The 23145-nt window shown below is 44.6% G+C and overlaps 1 protein-coding gene across 1 annotated transcript in view; it reads left to right on the top strand.

Moving 5' to 3' along the window:
* Window positions 1–23145, top strand: part of grin2cb (glutamate receptor, ionotropic, N-methyl D-aspartate 2Cb) — a 58973-nt gene that overhangs the window by 14008 nt on the left and 21820 nt on the right. Inside the window, exons 2-4 of the mRNA XM_036531270.1 lie at window positions 729–1158; window positions 17444–18039; window positions 19820–19934. Coding sequence (XP_036387163.1) covers window positions 745–1158; window positions 17444–18039; window positions 19820–19934 — 1125 coding nt within the window. The 5' untranslated portion in view covers window positions 729–744. The remainder of the gene's footprint in view (window positions 1–728; window positions 1159–17443; window positions 18040–19819; window positions 19935–23145) is intronic.

The following is a 23145-nucleotide window of genomic DNA, read 5'->3' as shown; positions in this document are numbered from 1 at the left end:
AGAATATATCACAGTCTTCTCATTCTCACTCATTACTGTCATTCCAAAATGAGATAGGACATAAGGCTCCTAGTGTACAAAGGCAAGCACGGCCATATATTCTCATGAAAAACAGAAATTTCATCTTAAGGCATAAGCCTAGGTTTTTAGCAATAGCACATTAGAGAAGACAGGAAGTTTAAAGCCTATTCGCCAACAAGATAGGTACAGTAAATCAGAGTCTGTACCAGACATTTTTATACAGATAATACAATTGACGATGGGCATTCAGTGCCACAACATTTACAGAGGGAGCTTGAAAATACTGTGACCATCGTGATTAAAATGAGACGCTAGCATGCGGACTCATAAATCGCTTCTTTCTCAATTTGTTAAAAAAGAGATTGTTTTACACAGTGCCCACCATCTGCTGAGCCGCAGAGTTAAAGAGCCAGGGATCGCAGCCACTTTCCATGGGCATTGCAACCTGTCGACTGTGCAGCGTTGCACGTGGAGCAATCTAAAAATACCCCTTGCTCCTCATCAGCCTGGTAATGGCCTTTTACGTCATTTCAGACAGACACACGAGAGCAAATGCAGGGATGAAGCTCAAAGGTCAGGCACAGAAAAAACTACCACTAAAAACAATGGACAGTTGGTTTGTGGGATTATGAAGCATTATTGCAACATACACTTTTTTTTTAAAATCAGCCTGTATCCATGAAATTCTCTCTCTTACTGTGTTTCAGGCAGTAGGTGGCTGAGATGGGCGTTCCTCTAGGCCGGTTGAGCGCCTCCCTGTGGCCGCTGCTGTTGTCGCTGCTGTATGCTGCCCCCTACTGCCTGGGTCGTCCTTTCGGACCGCCCACGGTCAACGTGGCGGTGGTGTTCAGCGGCTCCACCTACCACTCGGAGATCAAGGGCCGTCTGAGTCGGGAGAACTTCATGGACATGCCTCTGGAGGTGAACCCCATCACAGTGTTGGTGAACGACACCAACCCCCGCGCCCTGCTCACCCGCATCTGTGACACGCTGGCCACCAACCGTGTGCACGGCGTGGTCTTCGAGGACAACATTGGCTCCGAGGCTGTGGCCCAGATCCTGGACTTCATCTCCACGCAGACAGCCGTGCCAATCGTGGGCATCAGCGGGGGCTCTGCCGCTGTCCTCCCGCACAAGGTCAGTCCAGCACCCCCTTTGAAATTTAGGCCTAGGAAAAAAAAGGCCAGCCCAGGTTCTTTGATTCAGAAACAACATTAACTACTTCTTTAGCACATAAACTTTGAAGAGGGGGGTTACTAAGAAAGGTTTTGTTTCTTGAAGAATGACAGGAAAATAGGGGCTTTTGGGGTAGTTCCTCATGCTGTAATTGAACAAATATGAAAGATGTCCTGCAAATAAAAACAATGAAAAAAATGGGTTTCGTAAGGAATTGTAGGCTGCTCATTAGTAGTATTGAGAACTGCTAGTGCTGAGAGAATGCCAAGGCCTGCAGGTTTAAATCTGAGGTGGAAACCATGAATGGATTTCTGCAAGGTTGTTCATATGAGTACACAATTATCCTCAGGGAGTGAACATGGTCCAGGAACTTTGGAACAATAAATGCACTGCTATATGTATACGGTACACTGTTGACCATGCAACTTTGGATAAAATATTAATAATAAGGCAAGATGATGGAGCATTCCTGTTGTTTTTCTTCTTTGTAAATTGGAATTGCACTACACAGTGAGTGGAGCTGATTCTCAGGGCATAGCTGTCCACACCGTCAACAATAAACAAAATAGTTCAGACCTGGAAATGAGCAGTGACAAAGCAGACTGTTGAACTCCACTGTTAATACAAGAAAAATCCAGAATGATGTTTAATAAACACAATTATCTTTTTCTGCAGAAATGGCAATCTGCTTAAACAAGCAGCAGCACACTGAGATTTGAGTGGTGGAAAATATGAAGTCTGCCACTTTCGATTTCCATCAGTTAATCCACAGCTCTGCAAGCATTAAGATAAAATAATAAAATAAATTCCTTGTGAGAAACTTTCAGTGTAATCACGATGGGAGACAACCCAGACACTGTTTGACTCTAGCAAAACCTACCACAATGAGATAAGAAATATCCAAACAGCTGCTGACAGGGAGTAGTTGATTCCCCTAAAATGAGACAAAACAAAAGAAACCAATGAATTCAAAGCATTTTTTAAAATTGGTCCAGGATGTACATTTTCACTTGTGTGTCCAGACTAGTACTTACAAGGTAATTTTCATTTGAAGTAATTATATATAAAGATATGTAACTAGAGGTCAGTGTTCTGCACTTGGTTGATTGAGCAGGATAAATATGCTTCAGTGTGGAAGGAGATCATGCTGATGGAGTAGCGGGCCTGGCTGGGCTCTTAATAGTGGCTGGCATGGGCCTGCCGTGGAGTTGGGTGACAGCCCATCTCACGCTCAGCCTGATTAAGGTTACAACACTCCCCTCCTGTAGGCGCTGTCACATGTCTCCTCGAGAAGAGCGAGGAGAGGACAACACCATGAGCCTTTCAACACATCTGCTTGGAGTCTCTGGAAATATATATTTATAGTAGCTATATGCCAGGGTGAAGAACAGCTCTATAAAAGAACCTTGTGCCAGTGCTTCCTCGGTCTTCTCATTTTCTTAAAGACCATCTGTGATAAATCTTGACAGGTACCTTATATAGGAAGACCTTTTCTGCATCACATCAAAGAGAAGGAGTTAGCAGTGAAGTGACTGCCTCCACAATGGGGATGGTGAAGAGAAGTGAAGCAGAAACGGAGCAGCTTCGTAATACAGAGTTTGCGTGACTACCCATAGGCTAATCTTAGAGATGTTACTTCACCACAAGAAAGATTAGGTTTTTCATGTCTAAGACAATAGAAAAAAACATTGATAAAAGAAACGTAAATTAGTTTTCTCATGCCTGATCACTGCCATTTGTATAATCCACATATTAGCATAAAGTCTACATTTTCAAACAATGATAATTCTGTAGTTTAAAAATTCCCATTTTGACGACAGAGTTTAGAGTAAAATTTGCACAAGGACCCTTCCTCCCCTCCTTTCATTCTTGCAAAAGCAAAATATCTGTTTTCATTGTTTTAATTAAAACTTAGTATTCAGCCATTGGATGATTCACCAACTCTTATGGGGCAGCCACTCAAGAATACTTATGGAGTCACTCTTACATTGTTATGTAGACATCTAGGCACTGAAATACATTTTTGGATGTCCTCATGCCTTTCTCGTTTATCTCATTTTCCTCAGCTGACGTCATGTCAGTCCTGCATGGTTGTTTGTGTTCTTTCATTGGCTAAAGAAAGAGTAGATTTGTGCAGGACAAAAACTCAAGTGAGGAATGGGGTCCAGTATACTAGTCAGGGTTCAGGAGTTGTTTCTCATTTCTCAGCCATCTTGTGCCAAAGCTGGAGTTTACCATCAATATTCATAAGGAAATCCAGGCAACACTTGAGAACTGAACTGCATGCAAAACATGAACAACCACAGAGCACTGACTGAAAATCGACTGAGCAGTGATAGATGAGGACTGGTGCCCTAAAATGTATTTTTTTCTGCTTGAGAAAAAGAGCAAGATCCAAATGTGGATTTCCAAGACAAGGTATCACAGCTGAATTATGCTCAAACACCTTGGTCTCAAGACACCCAGAAGAAGGCCATGGCATCTGAGGATGCCAATCTGGCACGATACCTTGCATCATTATATGTCCCATTCTGATGAAAATCGAAGTTCATTCACTATCAGCAATCAATCATAGAGCAACAGTCATTGAGAAGATGGAGAACAAAATCAATAATAATAATGATTAACAAACACATTCTCAAGAATGACACCCTGAGAGGCTTTATTGCCCTGAGCTTGTGGATTTACATTCCAGCCTTAAACAGCAGTTGAATTCTGGTAGCACGTCAAGGAGGAACACAGACACCCTTTCACCCTCATTACTCGGCCACCTTCTAGCCTTCCCAAGAGGGTGAAGTCAACTGTCACAGATTACTCTGGACAGGTAATGCCTGCCTGTAGGAGCCATCTGAGAGAACCCAGGGAACATATGCAAAAAACGCAAATAGTAAATACATGAATACAACGGATGAGTGAAGAATCAGGGCGAACAGTAAAATGCCTTGGAGAGACATCCCACTCTGCCATGTAATCTGTTGTATCCCAAATCAGATGGGATACTGTAATGGATGTAATGGAGATAAGCATCCCCCAGCGACCAATTACGTAACCATAACATCAGTGATGGCACCACCCACGGTCTGTCCACCAGATGAACAAAATCTGTGCAGCTTCCTAATCATTGCCAGACAGCCACGTGAATCATTCTTTTTTTTTCATTTTAAATAGGGTAATGACATTGAAGAGTTGTAACTGCATCCCATTAATGCTGCACAACCCTAACACAGATTGCCAGAAAGCAGCTGTAGAATTTCATTTGTCAGAATATCTGCCCTTAAAAGTACAATAGAGTGGTGGCTGCAGCGGTGCACTTGTGTCTTCCAAGCCTTGACAGTGGCTGACCTGCGGTGCTGTTCCTGTTTCACTGACAGTCTCCTGCACGCTGAGCATCTGCCGGAGACACGCTCCACTCCGCTTGTGGCCTCCGAGCTGGAGAGCTCTCGGGGACCAGACATGAGCCTCGTTTTTCTTTTGAAACAGCAAAGAGCAGCCTGAGGCCCTCCGAAAGTGGAGCAACCTTTCCACAACCGCGTCCCGAGCCTACTTTTTCTTTGCCTTCCCCTTCAACGAGCGCCACGAGAGTCACATGATGTAGATGTGCCTGAGATGTGTTTGAGATGTGTTTGAGGGCGATGAGACACAGCCAGGCAGGACTGGCGGCGGTGGGAAGGAGGTGGTGCTATACAGTACATCTCATTCGACCAAACTGAAAAGCAGATAACTTGAAGTGGGCAATTAAACACATTTTTAGAACACGCGTCCGGATGCACATTTCGTCAAGGCAGAACCGGGATCTGAATCAGCTCCTGTATTCCGTTCCTAGTGATTACAATTTTACATTTCTTTTTTGTCGTGTTTAAAATAAAACACTCTTCACAGCCACATGACACAAAAGGGCAGGTGAAAAAAAAGCTCATATATAATATTGAGATGAAAGGATTCAATGGTGCCTGCTTTCTCCAGAGGTAATGAATGTCTTTGATGCAAAATTGAAAAGGGATCACAGCTGCCTTCCCAGCTGATCTTCGAATCCTTTCAAACGTTTACTACACACAGGCAGTGTGATGATGGGCCACAAGATGAAATGAACTGCAGGGAAAAACAAAGGCAGTAAATATAAAAGGGTATAAATGTGCTCTGTGCGGTGAGCCAGGCTACTCGACTAAGGTGATGAAGAGTAATTAAAGAAAACTGCCAAACCGCACACCAACACTGTTCGCTTAGAATATGTGTGTCAAGAGGCCAAAGAACTGAATATTGGATGCAGACCTTGCTGGCTACGAAGATTTAACTCAGCTAGCTCTTCATGTATTAACAAGAAAATGCATAAATTACCTGAGAATTTTATATCACTTAAGGGTAATCCTTTACAATTTAATGACTGCGTATGTAGGTGTGTACATTAAATGTATGCTGTTATTTCTAAATCTAAATCTATTTAGCACTAATTATTCAGTGGTATCTCCCCAGTAAAGATCTGGAAGCCAATTATGTATGGATTGTGAGATATGACTGTGTACTGCAGAGTTCAGTCCACTGGTTTGTAGGTGTGTGTGCATGTGTGTGACTTTACAGTAATTATTGTGGTTTAAATTCAGGTGTAGGAAAAGGGTTTGTGCTTCGTAATAAGGTAAGAATTGTGAGTAGAAGAAGGGAGAAGAGTGGGAAAAGAAGGAGGCAGGTCACTGAACATTTTATTCTTTTTCTCTCATTTTAATAGTCTGTTTGTTTTTTACCACTCATAATAAATATGTATCTTCTATATAATCATTCCCTGATGACTATTTTTACAAGCAATGGGTGATTTTGTCACACTAGTCCTGTTATGACTCTCTAGAAATACGTCACAAAAGCCAGCATGGTGCCCTATAACATTACAGTACAAAGCATTTCAGGTTGCATGTTTCCAAATCAGTCACATCCTCTGCTTGTTTCAAGGAAAGCTCTTCTTTCAATCTAAAACTTTGCAAACTTTGAAACACTGGCAAAACTATTATAATTCTACAGACATGTACACAGCTCTCTGCAGTAAGTAGTTAATAAGAAGTAGAGTCTGGAGTCTCAGCCTAACATCTGTCCCTGCCCTCTAGATTTTGCAGATATAATTCCAGAAATCAAGTCATTCCCCACCTGGGATCACTGGCTGCCTCCCAGGCCTCTTCCTGCCTCAGAACTGGAAATGAGGATATGTTACTTTCTTTACTACTGGCCTTTGCTGCCAACTGCCAATCGCCAGTGGCCCTTTTTTCAGATTTCTATTTTCAGATTTTGAATAATTTAAGACACAAACACTGCATCTCAGATCTCCAGCGCCAGGAATGCCATTGCCAGGCCTTATGATGGAGTGTCACTTTGTCTTTATTGCACAGCCCTTTCTCCACTTTCATTGTACACTGTGTTCAATGCTTTTTAGGCACTGAGGTGGGTTGTGTTACAGGCTTTTCTGAATAATCACTCCTCCTAATTGCAGGTCCTTGACGTAGTGATCTTCTTTTTTTTTTTTTTTGGCAAAGATTAAATTTCATGCAGCTGAACTAGTAACATGTCTGTTTTTGAATTTTATTTTTAGGAGATGTATTGATTGGCACTCTTGTCCAGCACACTTGAAAGAGTAAATACCTGTCATTGCTTTCCTTCTATGCTGTGCATATTGATTTTATGGTGGTGACAGAGTTGGCCTTTAACTTTAATCCAATCCCCAAATGTCATTTTAAGCACCCGTTTAGCTGCTAATCCGGTACCTGTACAGTGCTCATGCAAAAAAGTATGCTGTTAAGTGCAACTACAGCTATGAGAATGCATTAGCACAAAGGCATGAAAGCTTCATACATAGCTTAAAATAACATACAGTATATCTGCTTAACAACAAATCTGAATAAATAAATGAACAAATGATCATATTTAAGGATATCTTTTCCTCCTCCCTGTTTATATATACATATACAGATTAAATACATTTGCCTGAGGTTCCTGTAAACCTCACTGTGACTACAACTGAGGATTAAATGGAAAATAAATACCTCTAATCTTCCATAGGAAACGCATACCATGTCTGTACTTTACATATTGAGTTCAGTGATTATACTTATACTGAATTACAGTGAAGTCAGTCCCAGAGCTGACTGAAACCCCAGGGCGCTTAGCCCAGCCCCTTGGAGAATACCAGCTACCGGCTGTCATTTAGGCAAATTGTATCAAAATGATTGCACACAAATGTGCACAGTCCAGTCCTGGGTAATTATATATAATTTAGATCACTATGATTCTCCAGTCCCCTCACTCTCTCCCCTCCCCTTAAAGAATCAAAATGAGGAAGCAGTCTTCATAAAAATCTACTACAGGATGCTTTCTTGCCCAACAACAAGCCCAGAAGCCAGTAATTATATGACAGATGCATTTTGCCTTCTGTTGGTCCAATACCTGTTGTATGGAAGTGTTGAAAACAGGCTGCACATATAAAAAGAAGCCAATAACTTTGACAGATTTGGTGTTGGAGATGAAGGGCTAAGAGGAAATAGATTTATGGCATCTTCTTAACCTGTTCTGCGACACAATTTCTTTTTCTGCCAAGGGGAAGCAGAGGCAGTTATAAGGGCCATTGCCATCTTGATTCACATTTCGGCGCAGAAAGTAAAAGACCAATTTTGACACATCATTTGGCATTGCTTTTAGAACTAATTACACGCACCATTCCTAGACACATGCACTGCAACACATCAGAATAACAGAAACTGTCTTTTTTAAGATGTTGCTTTTCAAACACGATCCAGCTCTAATTTTTGGGTAGGGGGTCACATGGGAGGCTAAATCATTGTGATTTTTAGAGCAGTGATAACCTGCAGAGGAGATTCAACAGAATATCCCAGAGCACTCTCATTGTTCTCAAATGCCTAGCCCACTTTTGTAATCCTGAAAAAGTTATTTGAAGGACATAACTCCATTCAAGGGAGGTCCTGGTGCTAGGGCTGTCTCAAGGTACCTGACGTCCCAACCTTTCCTCCAGATCAGTGTTGCTTATGTTGCTCAGTGTTGTTAAGCTGGATGGGATATCGCCATCTTAAATATGTTGGTCTGCCTTGAACTTTATAGTAGCTCCTAACTCACTATTGGACTTGGAGAGAAATGATTAAAGAACTGAGAGAGACTTAATTTTCTGCTGTAATTTAAATCAGCGTTTCTCAGTCCTACTCCTGGAGGCCCACTGTCCTGCATATCTTCTATGTATCCTTGCTCCAAACACACCTGATTAGTGTGATTACCATGCTCTTGATTAAATTAGGTGTGCTCAGCTAATCAGAAGTGCCACTGATGAGTCAGTCAGGCAGGTAGAGCAGGGAAAGATGGAAAACATGCAGGGCAGTGGACCTCCAGGAGCAGGATTGAGAAGCACTAATTTAAATGACACAGACCTATTAATTTATTGATAACTATTTGTATTTTTACATTTAAGTACATTTTTAATTTGATTTTATGAAATGCACATACTTCAATAAGAGGTCTCGCTGCAGAGATGAGATGCGGTTAGTGAGTAGACAAAAGCTTTTGTATTTCTACATTACATTACATTACATTATTTCCACCATTATTTCTAAGTATCAACCCAACAAAAGAAAGCACATAGCGCATGGAAGCAGGTCAAGAGGTTATGAAACATCATGGAACATGTCTTAAAATCACTGTGATCTACACTAAAAATAACCCACTGAGTGCCCACTGCCTAAAAGAAATACTGATGTAAGAATCAAACACAGTAATCAAAAGCACTGGGAAAAAATCAGTCCTATACTAACACTGCTTAAATACTTTGCTTTTAATCAAGCAATTTGCTAACAAGAATCATTTTGGCTCACTCACAATATGTAATATGAGGGCAGTAGTGCATAAAAGTCATTTAGAATATTTGATTTAAAAAGTTGTAAAGTTAAGTGCCCTTTGTGTATAACTAAGTTCCTACATGCCAGTCAAAGTGGCAAGAAAAAGGAAGATGCTTTCTGCAGATCAAAAACGCTGCATTCTTGAGTCTTATGATATGAGATGAGATCAACCCTACCAGAGAGATGCAGCTGTTAAACCTGGGAATTCAATAGTCTACACTGACTATGAATCTACAAGCTCATGAGAGTCATCAGAAATAAAGGAAAATGAGTGTGAATGGTAAAGGCTCAGAGCATCAAGTATTATGGAGACATGTGAGACTGGTTATCATTTTGTATCTGAATTTACTTAAGGACATTGACTGCACTATTTGCATTTTAGACCACACAGAGCCAGAAACTCACATCATGACTGCATAAAAACACAATTAAACGTAGATATAGATATCTATATCACAGAATGTAGATATAGCCTTTTCGCAATTAAATAAGAGACAAACATTGTTTAAAACCCAGATATCAAATTTATCCATTTGCTTAGAAATCCATTTTTAAAACCAAATCTTCTTAGATGGATCTGATTAGTATAAGCAGAGCGTAGTGCATCAAGATAGCAGTCAGCTTATACTGGCCACTGTCAATTGCTAGCAGACAGCTGCTTATTGCAGCTTCCTAGGTAGCCAGTGCAACGTACTGTAGCTAGCTAACTAAAATTAGCATTAGCAAATGACAATTTCAGAGTAAATTTACAGAAAAAATTATATTCCTATGAGGAGATCACCCACATTCAGTGTAGAACCAAGTCTGTCAATGAGACACAATAATATGCATCCCACTTTTTGCCTCAATTAGATGGCAAACAAAACAGAACCACTGAGATCGAAGTTTACTGTTTACCCTGAAAGACAGACTGATTCATCCACAGACTGATGTCAATGAAATATGCAAATGAACTGTGATAGACCTTGATGATCAATTTTCTGGTTATTGGACTCTCTTCCCCATGGTAACTGCCAATGTTGCATCATATGTAAACAGAAATGTTTCTGCTACATCAACACAGTTTATATTTGGAGTGCTTTCTGATACTGAGATAATTACTGTGTACAGTCACAGCTCTTGATGAAAATCAATGGCAGGCAGTTGGTTCCATATCGAGGAATCTGCTTTGAGCACTGCTATCACACCCAGATCACTTAGATACATGCTGGCCCGCCATTGTTTTTAGCCTCCCAAGGTCAGACAAGGGAGATTGAGCATTTGAGCCCTATGCAGCATAAAAAGAACCTGTGTTGCCTGATAATGCCATCCCACCAAATTTGCAGAAGGACAGAGCATGGATGTGGGCCAGTGCTGCTGCTGCAGATAGAGACAAAGGGTAAAAATGATGAATTATTCAGCCGTTCCAGTTATTTAGCTGTTCCAGAGCCAGATCTGATGGCACTGTCATTGACGTCATACATTGCAGGAGGAGTGCAGTCTCTGGGTGGGCAACCTGAGCAATGGTTGAATGGGGTTTCGGTGTCCCTCTGGGGATGTGCCCCAGAGGTGGGGGGTTGAAAGGTCAAGAATTAATGGGACAAAAACACAGAAATAGGAGGGTCAGGGACGACAAGTTATTTTGCAATGTTAAGAGCACATCAAAATTCTCCCTCAATAATACCTTACTGCCTACCTATATAAAGTTCCTTTACGACAAAGACTGCTCTGAAAACCAATCTTACCAACAACAATTTCTTGACCTGTAAGATGCAAACTTTTGTATTTTACAAATGGACAAAATGAAGTCAATACTGTTTGCTAGTCTAGTTATCGATGAATGAACAAGTTAGCCAGCTAACTGTATCCTGTGATGTTCACTGATGATGAAAGAAACCAGAAAATGTGTTCTTTGCACAGGGTTACTGGGTTTTGTTTTTTTTTCTCCAAACATTAGCTACCCATGAACAGAGGGTTGATTTGGGGTGTGTTCTGAAATCCACACTGAAACTGAGGGGGCAGTTTCACCCGTACTAGGTTCAGGCTTGTTTGCTATCACAGTGGGGTGTCGGTCAGGACACAGGAGTCAGGTTCCGGGTTCAGGTGTTTATTGGGGATTTTGAACGGATGGATACAAGGGTTTGTGGTGTATGGGTGTGTGTGGTTCCTTAGGCACAGACGCACACCACAACAGCACACTGTTTGGTCCCCAAAGGCTTGGTCTCCCCAGTTCTTCGCCTCCCAGATATTGTTGTGGTACTGAGGTGGGGGAGGTCACTGCCACCTTTATCTTGTCCCGTATCCCCGGCCCTATTGAGGCCCTGATTGGTGGCCAAAGGATACGGGCAGGTCCGAGGGCAAATGGTGACCTGGGGGCCGTCCTTGGGGGTGCGCCTGTGACTCGAGTTCCCTGTGGGGGTCCTGCTGATAAGGGGAGCAGCAGGACCGGTTTGGCCAGGTTTCAACTGAGTTGTAAACAAGTGCCTGTGAGAGGTGGGGGTGGTGCGCAAACAAAGACAACGACAAAGACAGAAACATACACATGTGGCCCTTTTCTACAGCCGCCCCCAAATTTCTTGTGGAAATTTGCTCATTACAAAGGGCCACGTCATACTTTCGAAGGGTGCTCGGTTGTGTCATCAGGTATGGCTGGGAGCACAACCAGCCGAGCAACTGGGCGGGTGTAGGTCTGGTCCTCGACCTGTACCTTTGCAGTCCGAACCAATCCATCTCTGCCAGCTCCACCGGCGACAACACGGCCTCTCACACGGTGGAGGGTAGGCCATGTTGGTGGAGTTGGAGGTTTGCAGGCGAGCAGGGGGGAGGTCCGTCTCCTTCGGGACCGCAGGCTTAGTTCGCCGTCGCCTCCATTTCACGCTGCTCTGTTGGTGCCGTCGACTGGACCCCTTTCCTCGCAGAGTCCAGGACTTACGTACCGAGCTGGGGCCACCCGAACTGGGCGACAGGGTTGTCAGGTGGCTGCTGAAGGGCACTGGCTTGCCTGCTTCCAAACCAGTGGGCTCTTCCGGAAAGCTGCCTCGTTGAGCTCTCTTGAGGGGCTGGGCCTCTGCCTTTGGGTCCTTGGTGGCTGAGGGCTCACTAGCCTGATCAGCCGCCCCGTAAAGGGATGGTGCACTCCCTTCCGGTAGCTCTTGGGAGCCACTGACTGAGCTGCCTTCTAGGAGGGAGGGGCTTGTGTTCTCTGCCACTAGCCCACAGAAGCTGGGTTCCTGCCGCTTTGCAGCATCCTCCACTTCTGCTCCACTTGGTCTCGCGGGTCCCTTATTTGCTCTTTGGCGGGGGAATGCAGCATGCTGGCCCCATTGGCTGGGTTCAGCCAACCCCAACCGGGGCTTGCTGCGTGTACTGTCCTCTCTGGGTTTGCTGACTGAGGTCAGCAGACATTTGGGGGGAGAGGTGCGACGCTGAAGGCGCTGTGCCGGCCCTTGGAGTGTCCAGCCCAACCGGGTCTTGATTGCTGCTGGGCCCCCCGGTGGGCCCAGACGCACTGGCTCGACGGGGGTGATCAGGTGGGTGTAATCCGCCCCGATCAGCAGGAGTGGGCGCACCTGGTTGAGAGACTGCAGCGGGAGGCCTCTGAGGTGTGCATACCTCTTCTGCAGCTTTGCCACTGGATAGGTATGCTCTGACAAGGCCAGGTGGTCAGCGGTGAATGCATTCCGTATCCAGTAGGTCCTCTTTGGTCCGGACGCAGGGGAGATCTGGAATGACACGGCCGCCCCGTGGAGGATATTGACCTCATGCCGAATGGTGCGGAGAGCCAGATCTTCAGCTTTGCCTTGCAGGTGGAGCTGTTTGGCTGCGGCTGGGAGGAGGATTGTCCGCTCAGAACCGTCGTCCAGTACCGCGTAGGTCTCTGTGGACCAGCCCTTGTGATGCAGGGAGACTGGGATGACTTTGAGCATCACAGGGCTGTGGCCACTCGGCCGGTCCAGGTACAGAGTCTGGACGGCTGGGCGTGTCCTCTCCCCGGATCTCTCATTCACTTCGTGCAGTACCTGCAGGTGCTTGCCGTTGCAGGTACTGCAGGGCCGCTTCAGGGTGCACTGCGCAGCCTGATGAGCGCGAGCACACCGCCAGCACCTCTGGTTCTCTTTGATCCAGGCCACCTTCTCGTCCCTGGAGAACCGCTGGAAGGCGGTGCACTGGCTGAGGTAGTGCTCGGCGTTGTCGCAGTAGGGGCAGTATGCGTCTTTCCTCCCCCTGAGGTTCCCAGCAGGTGGCACTGCTGGCGATGACGTTGGGCCTGCGGTGCTGGTGGCCTGGTTGGCTCCGTGCAGGATGTTGGCCCTCCGCCTGGTGGGCTCTGGTGCAGGCCGCTGCTCCTTCTGTCCAGCTGGGGGGCGCTCTCTCCTTGGCTGGCAGCGGGCCTCTAGCTGGAGCCAGGTTGCAAAGTCCAGCAGGGTGTACATCATGGACTCGGGCCTGAGTCGGCTGATGTACCTTTTGAACCTGCTGAACTGCTCAGATGGGAGCTTCTCCAGGAGGCGCTCCACGTGCGAGCCGCAGGCTAGCTCAGCTTGGCCCTGCCCCCCCATAGTCTGAAGGAGTCCCACCAGGGCGTGGATGCGGAGGGCGAAGTCGTCAAAGGCCTGCCCATCCCCTGGCCGGATTGGAGGTAAAGCCATGATAGCCTTAATCTCCCGGGATGCCAGCTGGCGTGGTTGCCCGTATCGGTCGTCCAGCGCCTTCACTGCTCTCGTGAAGGGGTCTGGGGCCTTGGAGAAGGCGAGTGCCAGCCTCCGGGCCTGGTCGACCTTCAGGTGGTCCAGGAGGATGTGGTACTTGTACTGCTCGGTCTCTTCTGGATCGAGCAGGTTGTCAAGGGCCATCCGGAGCATGGTGTACTCGGTCTCATCCTCCTTGGTCAGGTCTGGGAAGGTCGGACCTTCCACCCTCCTGTAGGACAGTCTTCGCACAGCAGGGGGCGCTGATCCTGCTGTCTGTGGTGGAGACGTCATCACTGCTCCAGGGTGCTGCGTTGGCCAGTGGGAGGGCAGGGTGGCAACTGGTTGTGGGTAGGGCGTCAGGTATGAAGGCACGCCCATTACTGGTCCCTGCGGCAGATACTGAGTGGGCTGCAGGAGGACTGGGTTCTGGTCTGCAGTCACAGCCTGCATGGCAGGGGGAAAACTTGGCTGAGGCTGAGACAGGCTGTAGGGCAGCTGAGGGAGCTGGCCCTGTGGGTGCTCCCCCTGGTGGGTTGGGTGCACCTTGGGGATTTTGAACGGATGGATACAAGGGTTTGTGGTGTATGGGTGTGTGTGGTTCCTTAGGCACAGACGCACACCACAACAGCACACTGTTTGGTCCCCAAAGGCTTGGTCTCCCCAGTTCTTCGCCTCCCAGATATTGTTGTGGTACTGAGGTGGGGGAGGTCACTGCCACCTTTATCTTGTCCCGTATCCCCGGCCCTATTGAGGCCCTGATTGGTGGCCAAAGGATACGGGCAGGTCCGAGGGCAAATGGTGACCTGGGGGCCGTCCTTGGGGGTGCGCCTGTGACTCGAGTTCCCTGTGGGGGTCCTGCTGATAAGGGGAGCAGCAGGACCGGTTTGGCCAGGTTTCAACTGAGTTGTAAACAAGTGCCTGTGAGAGGTGGGGGTGGTGCGCAAACAAAGACAACGACAAAGACAGAAACATACACATGTGGCCCTTTTCTACACACACACATTAATGACAGTAGTTATAGAACTCTAGTCCGAGTGTTGCTGGTTAGAGTGCCAATTAACGTATCTATATGGTTACACTAATGTTGAGATTGATTGGATAGTAGCAGTGTCAGTGCCACCTCCCACTCCATCACCTAATCATCATAAAGAATATTTAATGTTTGTGGTCACCCCAATGTTCAAATGAAACTATGTTTGTGAATGGTTGAGGTTCATTGATGAAAATCCCCTGTCCCCTATGCTGTTGGCTATGTTGATGGTTATAATAAATCATGTTACAGCTTATTATGAGTAAAATAGCTGTATTTGCCTAAACTGAAGAGAAAATCCTGTGCTGTACATAAATATCACAGCAAAGTGTCTCAGCAGAACATATATTGCATGCAAACTCAAAGCTATTGTAAGGGCTCAGGCAAGGACTCAGTCGCAGACCAAGAGAGCTTCAGGTTCCAGGCGGGTTTATTAATGACGGCAGGCAAGTTGCGCAACAAAAGCAGGCAGGGTCGAAAACCGGAAGGCAGTCCGTGGACAAAAGCAGGGTCGGTAACAGAAGCAGGCAGGGTCAGGAACCGGGCAGGCAAACGATCAGGCAACGGGACAAAACGGCAGGCAAAAAACAAAGACGAAGGGCAGGCAGAGTCAAACACGGAGAAATCAGACATCCAAAAAAACTGCGGGAACGAAACAGGTACGAAACACACTGCAACAAACTGGCAAACAAGACAGGAACAAGCAGGGTAGAAATAGGGCTGGGCTGATGAGGAGATGGGATGCAGGTGAGCAGGTAGGCAGGTGAAGGTAATGGGGCAATCAGGTGGGCGGGGACCAGGCGGGGAGCGGGGCGGGGCTGGAACACAAGGAAAAAACAAAAAGCACATGGACAGGGAAAAACAAAAACACCACAGCTAGGGGGGCGGAGCCCTGACAGCTATTCAGTGGATGGCAGCTTAGAAAATCACATGAAGGCTGACTAATCAATCAGAAGTGCAGAGTATTCCAAGTGAGAACAAAAAGCAATGAAACAGATAGAATCAGAATCAATTGTGGATCACTTTATCGCTGTGCTGTATCTTCCTCTCTTACACATGGCTCAAGGTCAGTCGAAACAAGCACTGCATTGTGTGTGTGTGTGTGTGTGTATGCGTGTGTGTGCGTGTGTTCATTTTTATGGCAAGAGAAAGTCATTTAAATGAACAATTCTGATGGCAAAATGAAAGTTTGGTCCTGGTTTCCTAATGCAGTGATGAAATGTAAAGTAAAAAGTCAGAAAAAAGAGGCAGAAATTGTCATCAGGAATGCCATGAGAACGTACATGTGTATGTCTCTGACTCACATGTCTCAATTGTGTGGTACAGTTAGCTTTCTCATGTGCTGTTGACCTCTTTTACAGGGTGGGATCTACATCCCCAAAAGGACAGCTCCACTGCACTCCTTCTACCAGTCTTTGGGATCTAAGTCTAGTAACCAAATAATTCTCATGGGCAATCAAATTAAAATAACTTGAGAAACTAGATCCACTCCTCAGGCAGATACAATCAAAATTTCCTATATACATAGATGCAGACAATGCTCTCTCTTGATCTGCATTCAGCCTTTTTTCTTGAAAAGAAGGAAATAAAAAAATATGAATGACAAGGAAAGAGTAATTCAGGTAGCAGTGCAGCGTAGTGGTTAAGGAGCAGGACTCGTAACTTACAGGTTGCTGGTGTGGTGGTCTTCAGTGTCTTATACATTTCATATTTTTTAAAAAGAAAGAAGGAACAGTGTCTTTACAGACCTGTATAAAATGATTATTACTGTCACTATTACAGTTACTACTGTATATTTGTCACTAAATTCAACCAATGGGACACGTAATAGAGATTCTAGTTGTTTACCAGCCTTTTCAGCTGCACTGATAACTAAGACAGAGTTGCTAGTGCTATGGCTCACAACATTAGTACTGTTAATTTGTTTAAAAAAAGTGAGATATCAGCATTCTTAGGTGTATCCCTGCTGCATTAATTTGCAGCACTGCTGAGAAGTGATCGCAGGATTACAGTATACTCACTCGGTATCAACTCCTGGTCGTAATTAGGTTACAAGGCATTTGTGCTAAAGTGTGATGGGGGAGGCAGAACTGATATTCAACACGCTTCAGTTTGTTGCCAAAATTTAGTCCAAGGGACTTCTGACAGACTTTTGTGGACTGCTGCACATTTCCTAAGTTTGTTAACAACAACACTTAATCACCACCGAATGATCCATGAGAGCTGTGTTTATCCATCCCTGGTCCCTCTCTGTCTGTCGCACTCATCCACTCAACACGTACTGCCAGAGAGTTCTTAGTCCACTGAGAGGGCACCTGACACCATTAACACTTCAGCTGTAGTCTGTGATTAGCAGTTGGGGTTTAGAGTTTTATTGGGCTTGCTGTGTCTCCACAGAATAAGGGTGTGAGATTTCACAGCCTCTCACCCTATATATATATATAACTTGTTCTGGGTTTTATATATATCTTATTGGGGGAGGTCAGGAGGAACGGGAAGTCTGTGGCAAGTCACTCATACAGTATCCAGTGTTTGAGGTTTTTCGAAAAACCCCTAAACACTCCCTCCCCCACAAATCTAATCTCTACAGGTTTGATCTGTCTGTCAGTCTGACCTTGTCATCTCTGCTCTGCATTATAATGTCACCCTCACACCCTTTTGAATCTCTGCAGGGCGATGGCTCCACTTTCCTCCAGATGGGCTCCTCCATTGAGCAGCAGATCAATGGCATTTTCAAAGTCATGGAGGAGTATGACTGGGGCAACTTTGTGGTGATCACCAGTCTCTACCCAGGGTATGAGGACTTTGTGGACTACATCAGATCCTTCACAGACACCAGTTACTTCCTGTGGGAGCTGCAGGATGTGCTGAGCTTCGAGATGTCAGAAGGGGCCAGTGACACCCGCACACGCAGGCTGCTGCAGCAGGTGGACGCCCAGGTGCTCTTGGTTTACTGCTCCCACGAGGAAGCCGAATACCTCTTCAGAATGGCAGCCGACGCAGGCCTCGTGGGGCCTGGCTACATCTGGATTGTCCCCAGCCTGGTGGTGGGAAACCCCGATGTCCTGCCCCCCGACAGCTTCCCCGTGGGGCTTATTAGCATCATCACGGACCGCTGGAAGAAGAGCCTGCGGCAGAGGGTGCGAGACGGAGTGGCCATCGTGGTCAAAGGGGTGGAGAGCTTCCGCAGGCAGCAGGGCTTTATCCCTGAGGGCCACAGCGACTGCCACACTCCTGTCAGGCAACTCACCAACAACACACTCTTCAGGTGAGCCATAGCGATGTGGAGAAGACATATTTTGTTGAAATTCTGTATTTGTTGCGAGTGAATTTCTGTTTTGGGAGGGTGGAAAAGCATGCTGTATGAAGTGTACATCTCAATATATATATGAAATGCACACTTGTGGTATATAAAGGGACTATTGACACAGCCTCTTGTGTCTTTAATGTTACCGTAAATGACTACTGTGGAAATGTCACTATTTGAAATTTCCCGAGGGTGATTTTAATCTGCCAAAGAGTACAGAAGTGATAACAGGAAGAGTTTGGACCTTGTTTCTTAAACACCTCCCCAACACCCCTTTCACCCTCCTTTCTCTCCTTTGTGCCCACACTATGGGGGAGTTCTTCCTTGTACAGCAGCAGTATTGACTGGCCTTTTCAACTCCAAATTACTGTTACTGACATTTTGATTCTGGATGGCAGTCAGCTGCTGTCCCAGAAACCTTTGGGGCTGTGGATCTCTTAGGACCATGACTCGACCCCTCTGTTTTATAGCACTGAATTTCCCAAATCCCTGTTCCATTAGAGCTGTTGCGTGGTATAGCTGTTTCATGTCACTTTTACAAACCTACATGGAATCTACAAGGCTATTGTCAACTTAAAGTGCTGAGCAGGTATTCCTCATAGAAAAAGTTTAAAGTATTTGGCAAAACTATGCTGTTGTCTTCTTACTTTTGGAAGATGCTTGGCTGTGGCTTTTGAAACCCAATAAATACCCATGACATATTTTTTTGTACTTTAGGGACATATTGAGACATGCGTGATATTTGACAAAAGCCTGATACTTAAAATTTGACCAGTAGGAGGAATGTTTGGAATTGCGTGGCATGGCTGAGAGGAGCACGTAGGGGAGGGGGAGTGTTGAATATCTTTCCACCCTTCAATCAGATTTATCCCTGTTTGCTCTCTTCTCATGTTCTCCCTATCCTTGGTATAAAACCACATTCTTTTTTCTGATCAAGCCTTGGTCTCTGCCAGTCATTCCATCTGATAATGAGATTACACAGATTACCAGGTTAAATCTGCTTCTCACACGGGAGCCGGCACCTTAATTATAGAAAGTGTTTTCATCACGTCGCCTTTCCTGGGAGTGATCACGCATTCAAGGGACACAGGGAGAAGAAGGAGGAAGCTGACAGATCACCATTAGTGATGTTCCCCACTTTACTTTCTAGCTGATGTATTTCTGAAAACCGTGGGGATAAAATGTACCCCTGTCTCTCTACTCCTGTTTGCTGCTGTGTTTTGGTTGTTATCAGAGACCTCCCCAAAGATTTCAGCAGTGCAGCTAATCCACCATGTCATGCTTCAAAGCTTGGGTCCCCCTGTAAATGAAATTAAGATAACCTTTGTCTGTTTTCCATATCCAAGTCTATACTTTGTGAAAGCCAATTAAATGTAATTCAAAGTACTATATTTCAAGAAATACCCTCAAAGTGTTTCTGAAAATGTAAATTGCTCCCGTTACTTCACACCCCTTGCTTCTGTGTTATGCCACAAAAATGCTGGGAAGACCCATGTGTTGTAAGAAAAAAAACTGTCAGTTTTTAAATATGTGTGAAGGTCCCAGAATTGAAAGCGTTGAGCTAAAAAAGGAGTAAAGGAGCTGAAATCTCCAGTGATTTCATCCCGTTCACTGAAACCTTGCTTGGGGATGATGGTAATGATCAGAACTGAATCAAGGTTTTGGTAGAAAATACTTTGGGGTTTTTCATCCGCAGTCAAACTCCACTGCCCTGACTTGTGTCCAATCCTTTCCATTACAGCCACATGTTGAACGTGACGTGGGATCACAAAGACCTCTCCTTCAACAGTGATGGGTATCTGACCAATCCCTCCATGGTGGTCATTACTCTGGATCGGGAACGGCAGTGGGACAAGGTAAACACCCATGACAGAGATTCCTGTGCTTAACCCTGGGTCTGGTGATCCCTATGAGCAAACCCCCAAATCAATGTCATGGGAGGATGGACAATTGTACATGGTGTAGAATTTCGATTTGCTATGGAACTTTATAGGCTTACAGTGAAAACAATCCCCAAGTTTGGTGTGGCCATTTCTGCTTGATAATATGTTGTTTTAAATCCATTGGCAAGACAAAATAGACATGCCTAAAACAAAACACAAAAGTAAATGAAGCTGTGTCCTAGCTCAGCTCAGACAGTTTGTTACTGTTGTCAATATTGTAAAAAGGTCCAGGATCTGCTTGTGTTGTCCTGTATGCTTACTTTATTTGTACGGTGGCAAACTCAAGTTTATGGGTTTATGTCCATGTAGTAAATTCTGTTATGACTCAGTATTTTAACAGGATTATGTGTCTGGCTTGTCTGGCTGGTCACCTGAAAGGAAATCCACCATTAATAATTCATCATTGATAATACAATGGTCTTTCCCTCTTCATCTTCATTGTTATGACAAGGTGACAGGCATCAATTAACAACGAAGGCAGCCATAGGGGTCTAACTGGCAGACTTAATAATGCAAGCCGTGTCCTCCGCAAGTCTTAAATTTGACAAATAACTTCTCTTCAGGCCCGGTGAAATGTCATACGGAGCAGCTGGGGCTTATGACTGAAAAGATAGCCTTCCACGCTACTGCCTCTGCTGTCACTGGGAAGAGTGCATCCGTGTCACACATTCGTTAACCCTTCCTGGCATCCAGTTTTCTCCTTCTCCCCTCCCTTTAAATTTATATAATCTTTATTGTAACTCTCATCTCCTGATCAGAAGTAGGCAGTTCTCTGTCCTGTTGATAGAAGTAAACTCTTTGCTGCTCAGTGACGTGTTTACTTCTTCAAACACTCTTTTCTGTTGCTTGAGTAGGTTTTTTTTTCAAAATGTATCTAACCTCTTCAAACTCACGAGTAATTGTTCAATACCGTTGACACAAGAATATAAAATGTGACCCCCCCTGTCAAAAATTTAAAAGGTTTCTGAACAGAGCACTGGGTTTGTTATACAAAAGAATACAAAAGGAGCCAACCGCTGTCACTGCTTTGTGCGCACTGCCTTCAGTTTGCCACAAACATTCCTCACGCTAGGCTCAAATTCATCACTAGGCTTGTCTCCTTTTGTCATGGCGACTGATCTTCCTCCTTTCTTTCCATCTCTGTATCCTTTGTCTTTGCCTCTTGTGGCTCTTGCGCTGTGCTAAAGAATGATGGTCGACTCCATCAAATCCCTCTCTGGTGCTGCCCCCACCTTGCTCATGTCGCGTCGCTAATATATTAGCGGGATAAATCACGACCGTGCTCTTTTCAAACACGGCACGTCTGACAACTGATGAACATGCTTCTTTATGGTGTCTGGAGAGATGCTCTCTGTCTTCCCCACCCCTCCCAAATCCAAGGTAACTTTTCTGAGAAAGAGGAGAACAAGACATTAAACTAAGAAAATAAAAGTAGTGGTGCTAAGTGAGATACACACACCAAAGGCTGCCATCACATCACTGCTGGCAGGACTCTGTAGCTTGTGTGACATCAGGGCCAAGCAAACATTTTTAATAAAATTCAACTTCCAGTCCTCATGAAAGCAAACAAACAAAAGGACAAATTAGTATGAAATGAAAAGGCTGTTTACATGGCAATGTTTGTCCATGAGACTAATCATGTGACAACAGCCATTTAGTTTCCTGACCTGGATATTTCTGCCATAATTAGTTATTCCATTAAGAAACAAAATACCCCAAGTCTAGAGTTAAAAACAGACCTGCTCCTCTGCTATTGTTCATGTTCAGACTTTAATGAGCCATAGTGGGAAACCTCTCCCCCTTCAATCTTCCAAGAATAATGCAGCGCTGATTTTAATAGAAGGGAGAAATAAAGCCGCATGAAAAACGAGAGGCCGTCTCTGTTGTTTTACCTGTAGCTCTTGCAGTGCACAGTTTATGATATTTTCTCATCATTAAGAAAATCAATGCAGTGAGTCTTTGATAAACTTTCCATGCTTGCTACTGTGGTTTTGACAAGAGTCCAACAAGCTGCAAAGCTGAAATATGGTTTCCTAAGCAGGGCTTAATGAGATTTTACAGGCACATTCATTAGCCAAATACCCATACGCTGTAAGGAAGCAACCAGACAAATGAATCAAACTGCAAATAGGCCAAAAAATGAAAAAAAGTCCCAAAAGTGAAACAGCCTTTCTGGACACATGGCAATTTTATATTCTCTTCAGAACACGAACATACAAATATAATAACCAGACAAAAACATATTCCGCAACATATTGGTAGTTTGTCTGGTGGAATCATCTCTCAGAAATTCATTAAAGGAGAGAGAGATGTTGGCATGTCTCCTGAACAAACAATATATTAACCAAGCAGAACTGTCTGGAGTGTGCTGGCACACTGCTTCTCGACAGTTTCTGGGGGCTTCCTGCCCAAAGATTAAGCCAGCAGCTGTCAATCAGACCATTTCATTGTGAGTGTGTGTGTGTGTGTGTGTGTGTGTGTGTGAGAGAGAGAGAGAGAGAGGGAGAGAGAGAGAGAGAGAGCAGGTGACTGTGTGAGAGAAAAAGGAGGACATAAAGCATAAGAAAGAATAAGTTCCTTTTGATTCATTTGCATTGTTGTAACAGCTACCGAAACTCACAAACTGTTTATGTTAGCAAATAGTCACAATGGATTTATTTTTATCCTTCAGGTTTAATTGCTTATTCTTGCTGACCTACATATTTTTAATAAGTATTTATTTTTAATAGGAGTTTTCATATAGAGATAAAGTTGGTCAATATTTTCTATTATTTCCTTGCCCATGCACTGTAAAAAGCCAATGAATAAAATTACAAAGCAATGTTTATTCCAATATTTTGTAATTATAAAACAGTAGCTATTTCACTACAGTAGAAATAGTTCAGAAAATGTTTGGAAAATGAATAGCCACTGACTGTTTGTTTTTCTTTTGTTTGTAAATGGCTTCAGCCTAAATCCCTGTCACTGAGACTTATCTGACTGTCTGCTCCTTGCAATCAACAGAGCTAGAGTCAGACATTGATTTCAACAACGAAGTATTCTCTCAATGGAGAGTCTCTGTAGTGTTTGCTCAAACAGGAGACACAGAATATGTAAGCAATATATATTAGGTACCATATTTAGT

This window comes from Megalops cyprinoides, chromosome 1, assembly GCF_013368585.1.
Source record: "Megalops cyprinoides isolate fMegCyp1 chromosome 1, fMegCyp1.pri, whole genome shotgun sequence".
NCBI classification, from domain to species: Eukaryota; Metazoa; Chordata; class Actinopteri; order Elopiformes; family Megalopidae; genus Megalops; species Megalops cyprinoides.
This window is presented reverse-complemented; position numbering and strand designations above follow the sequence as displayed.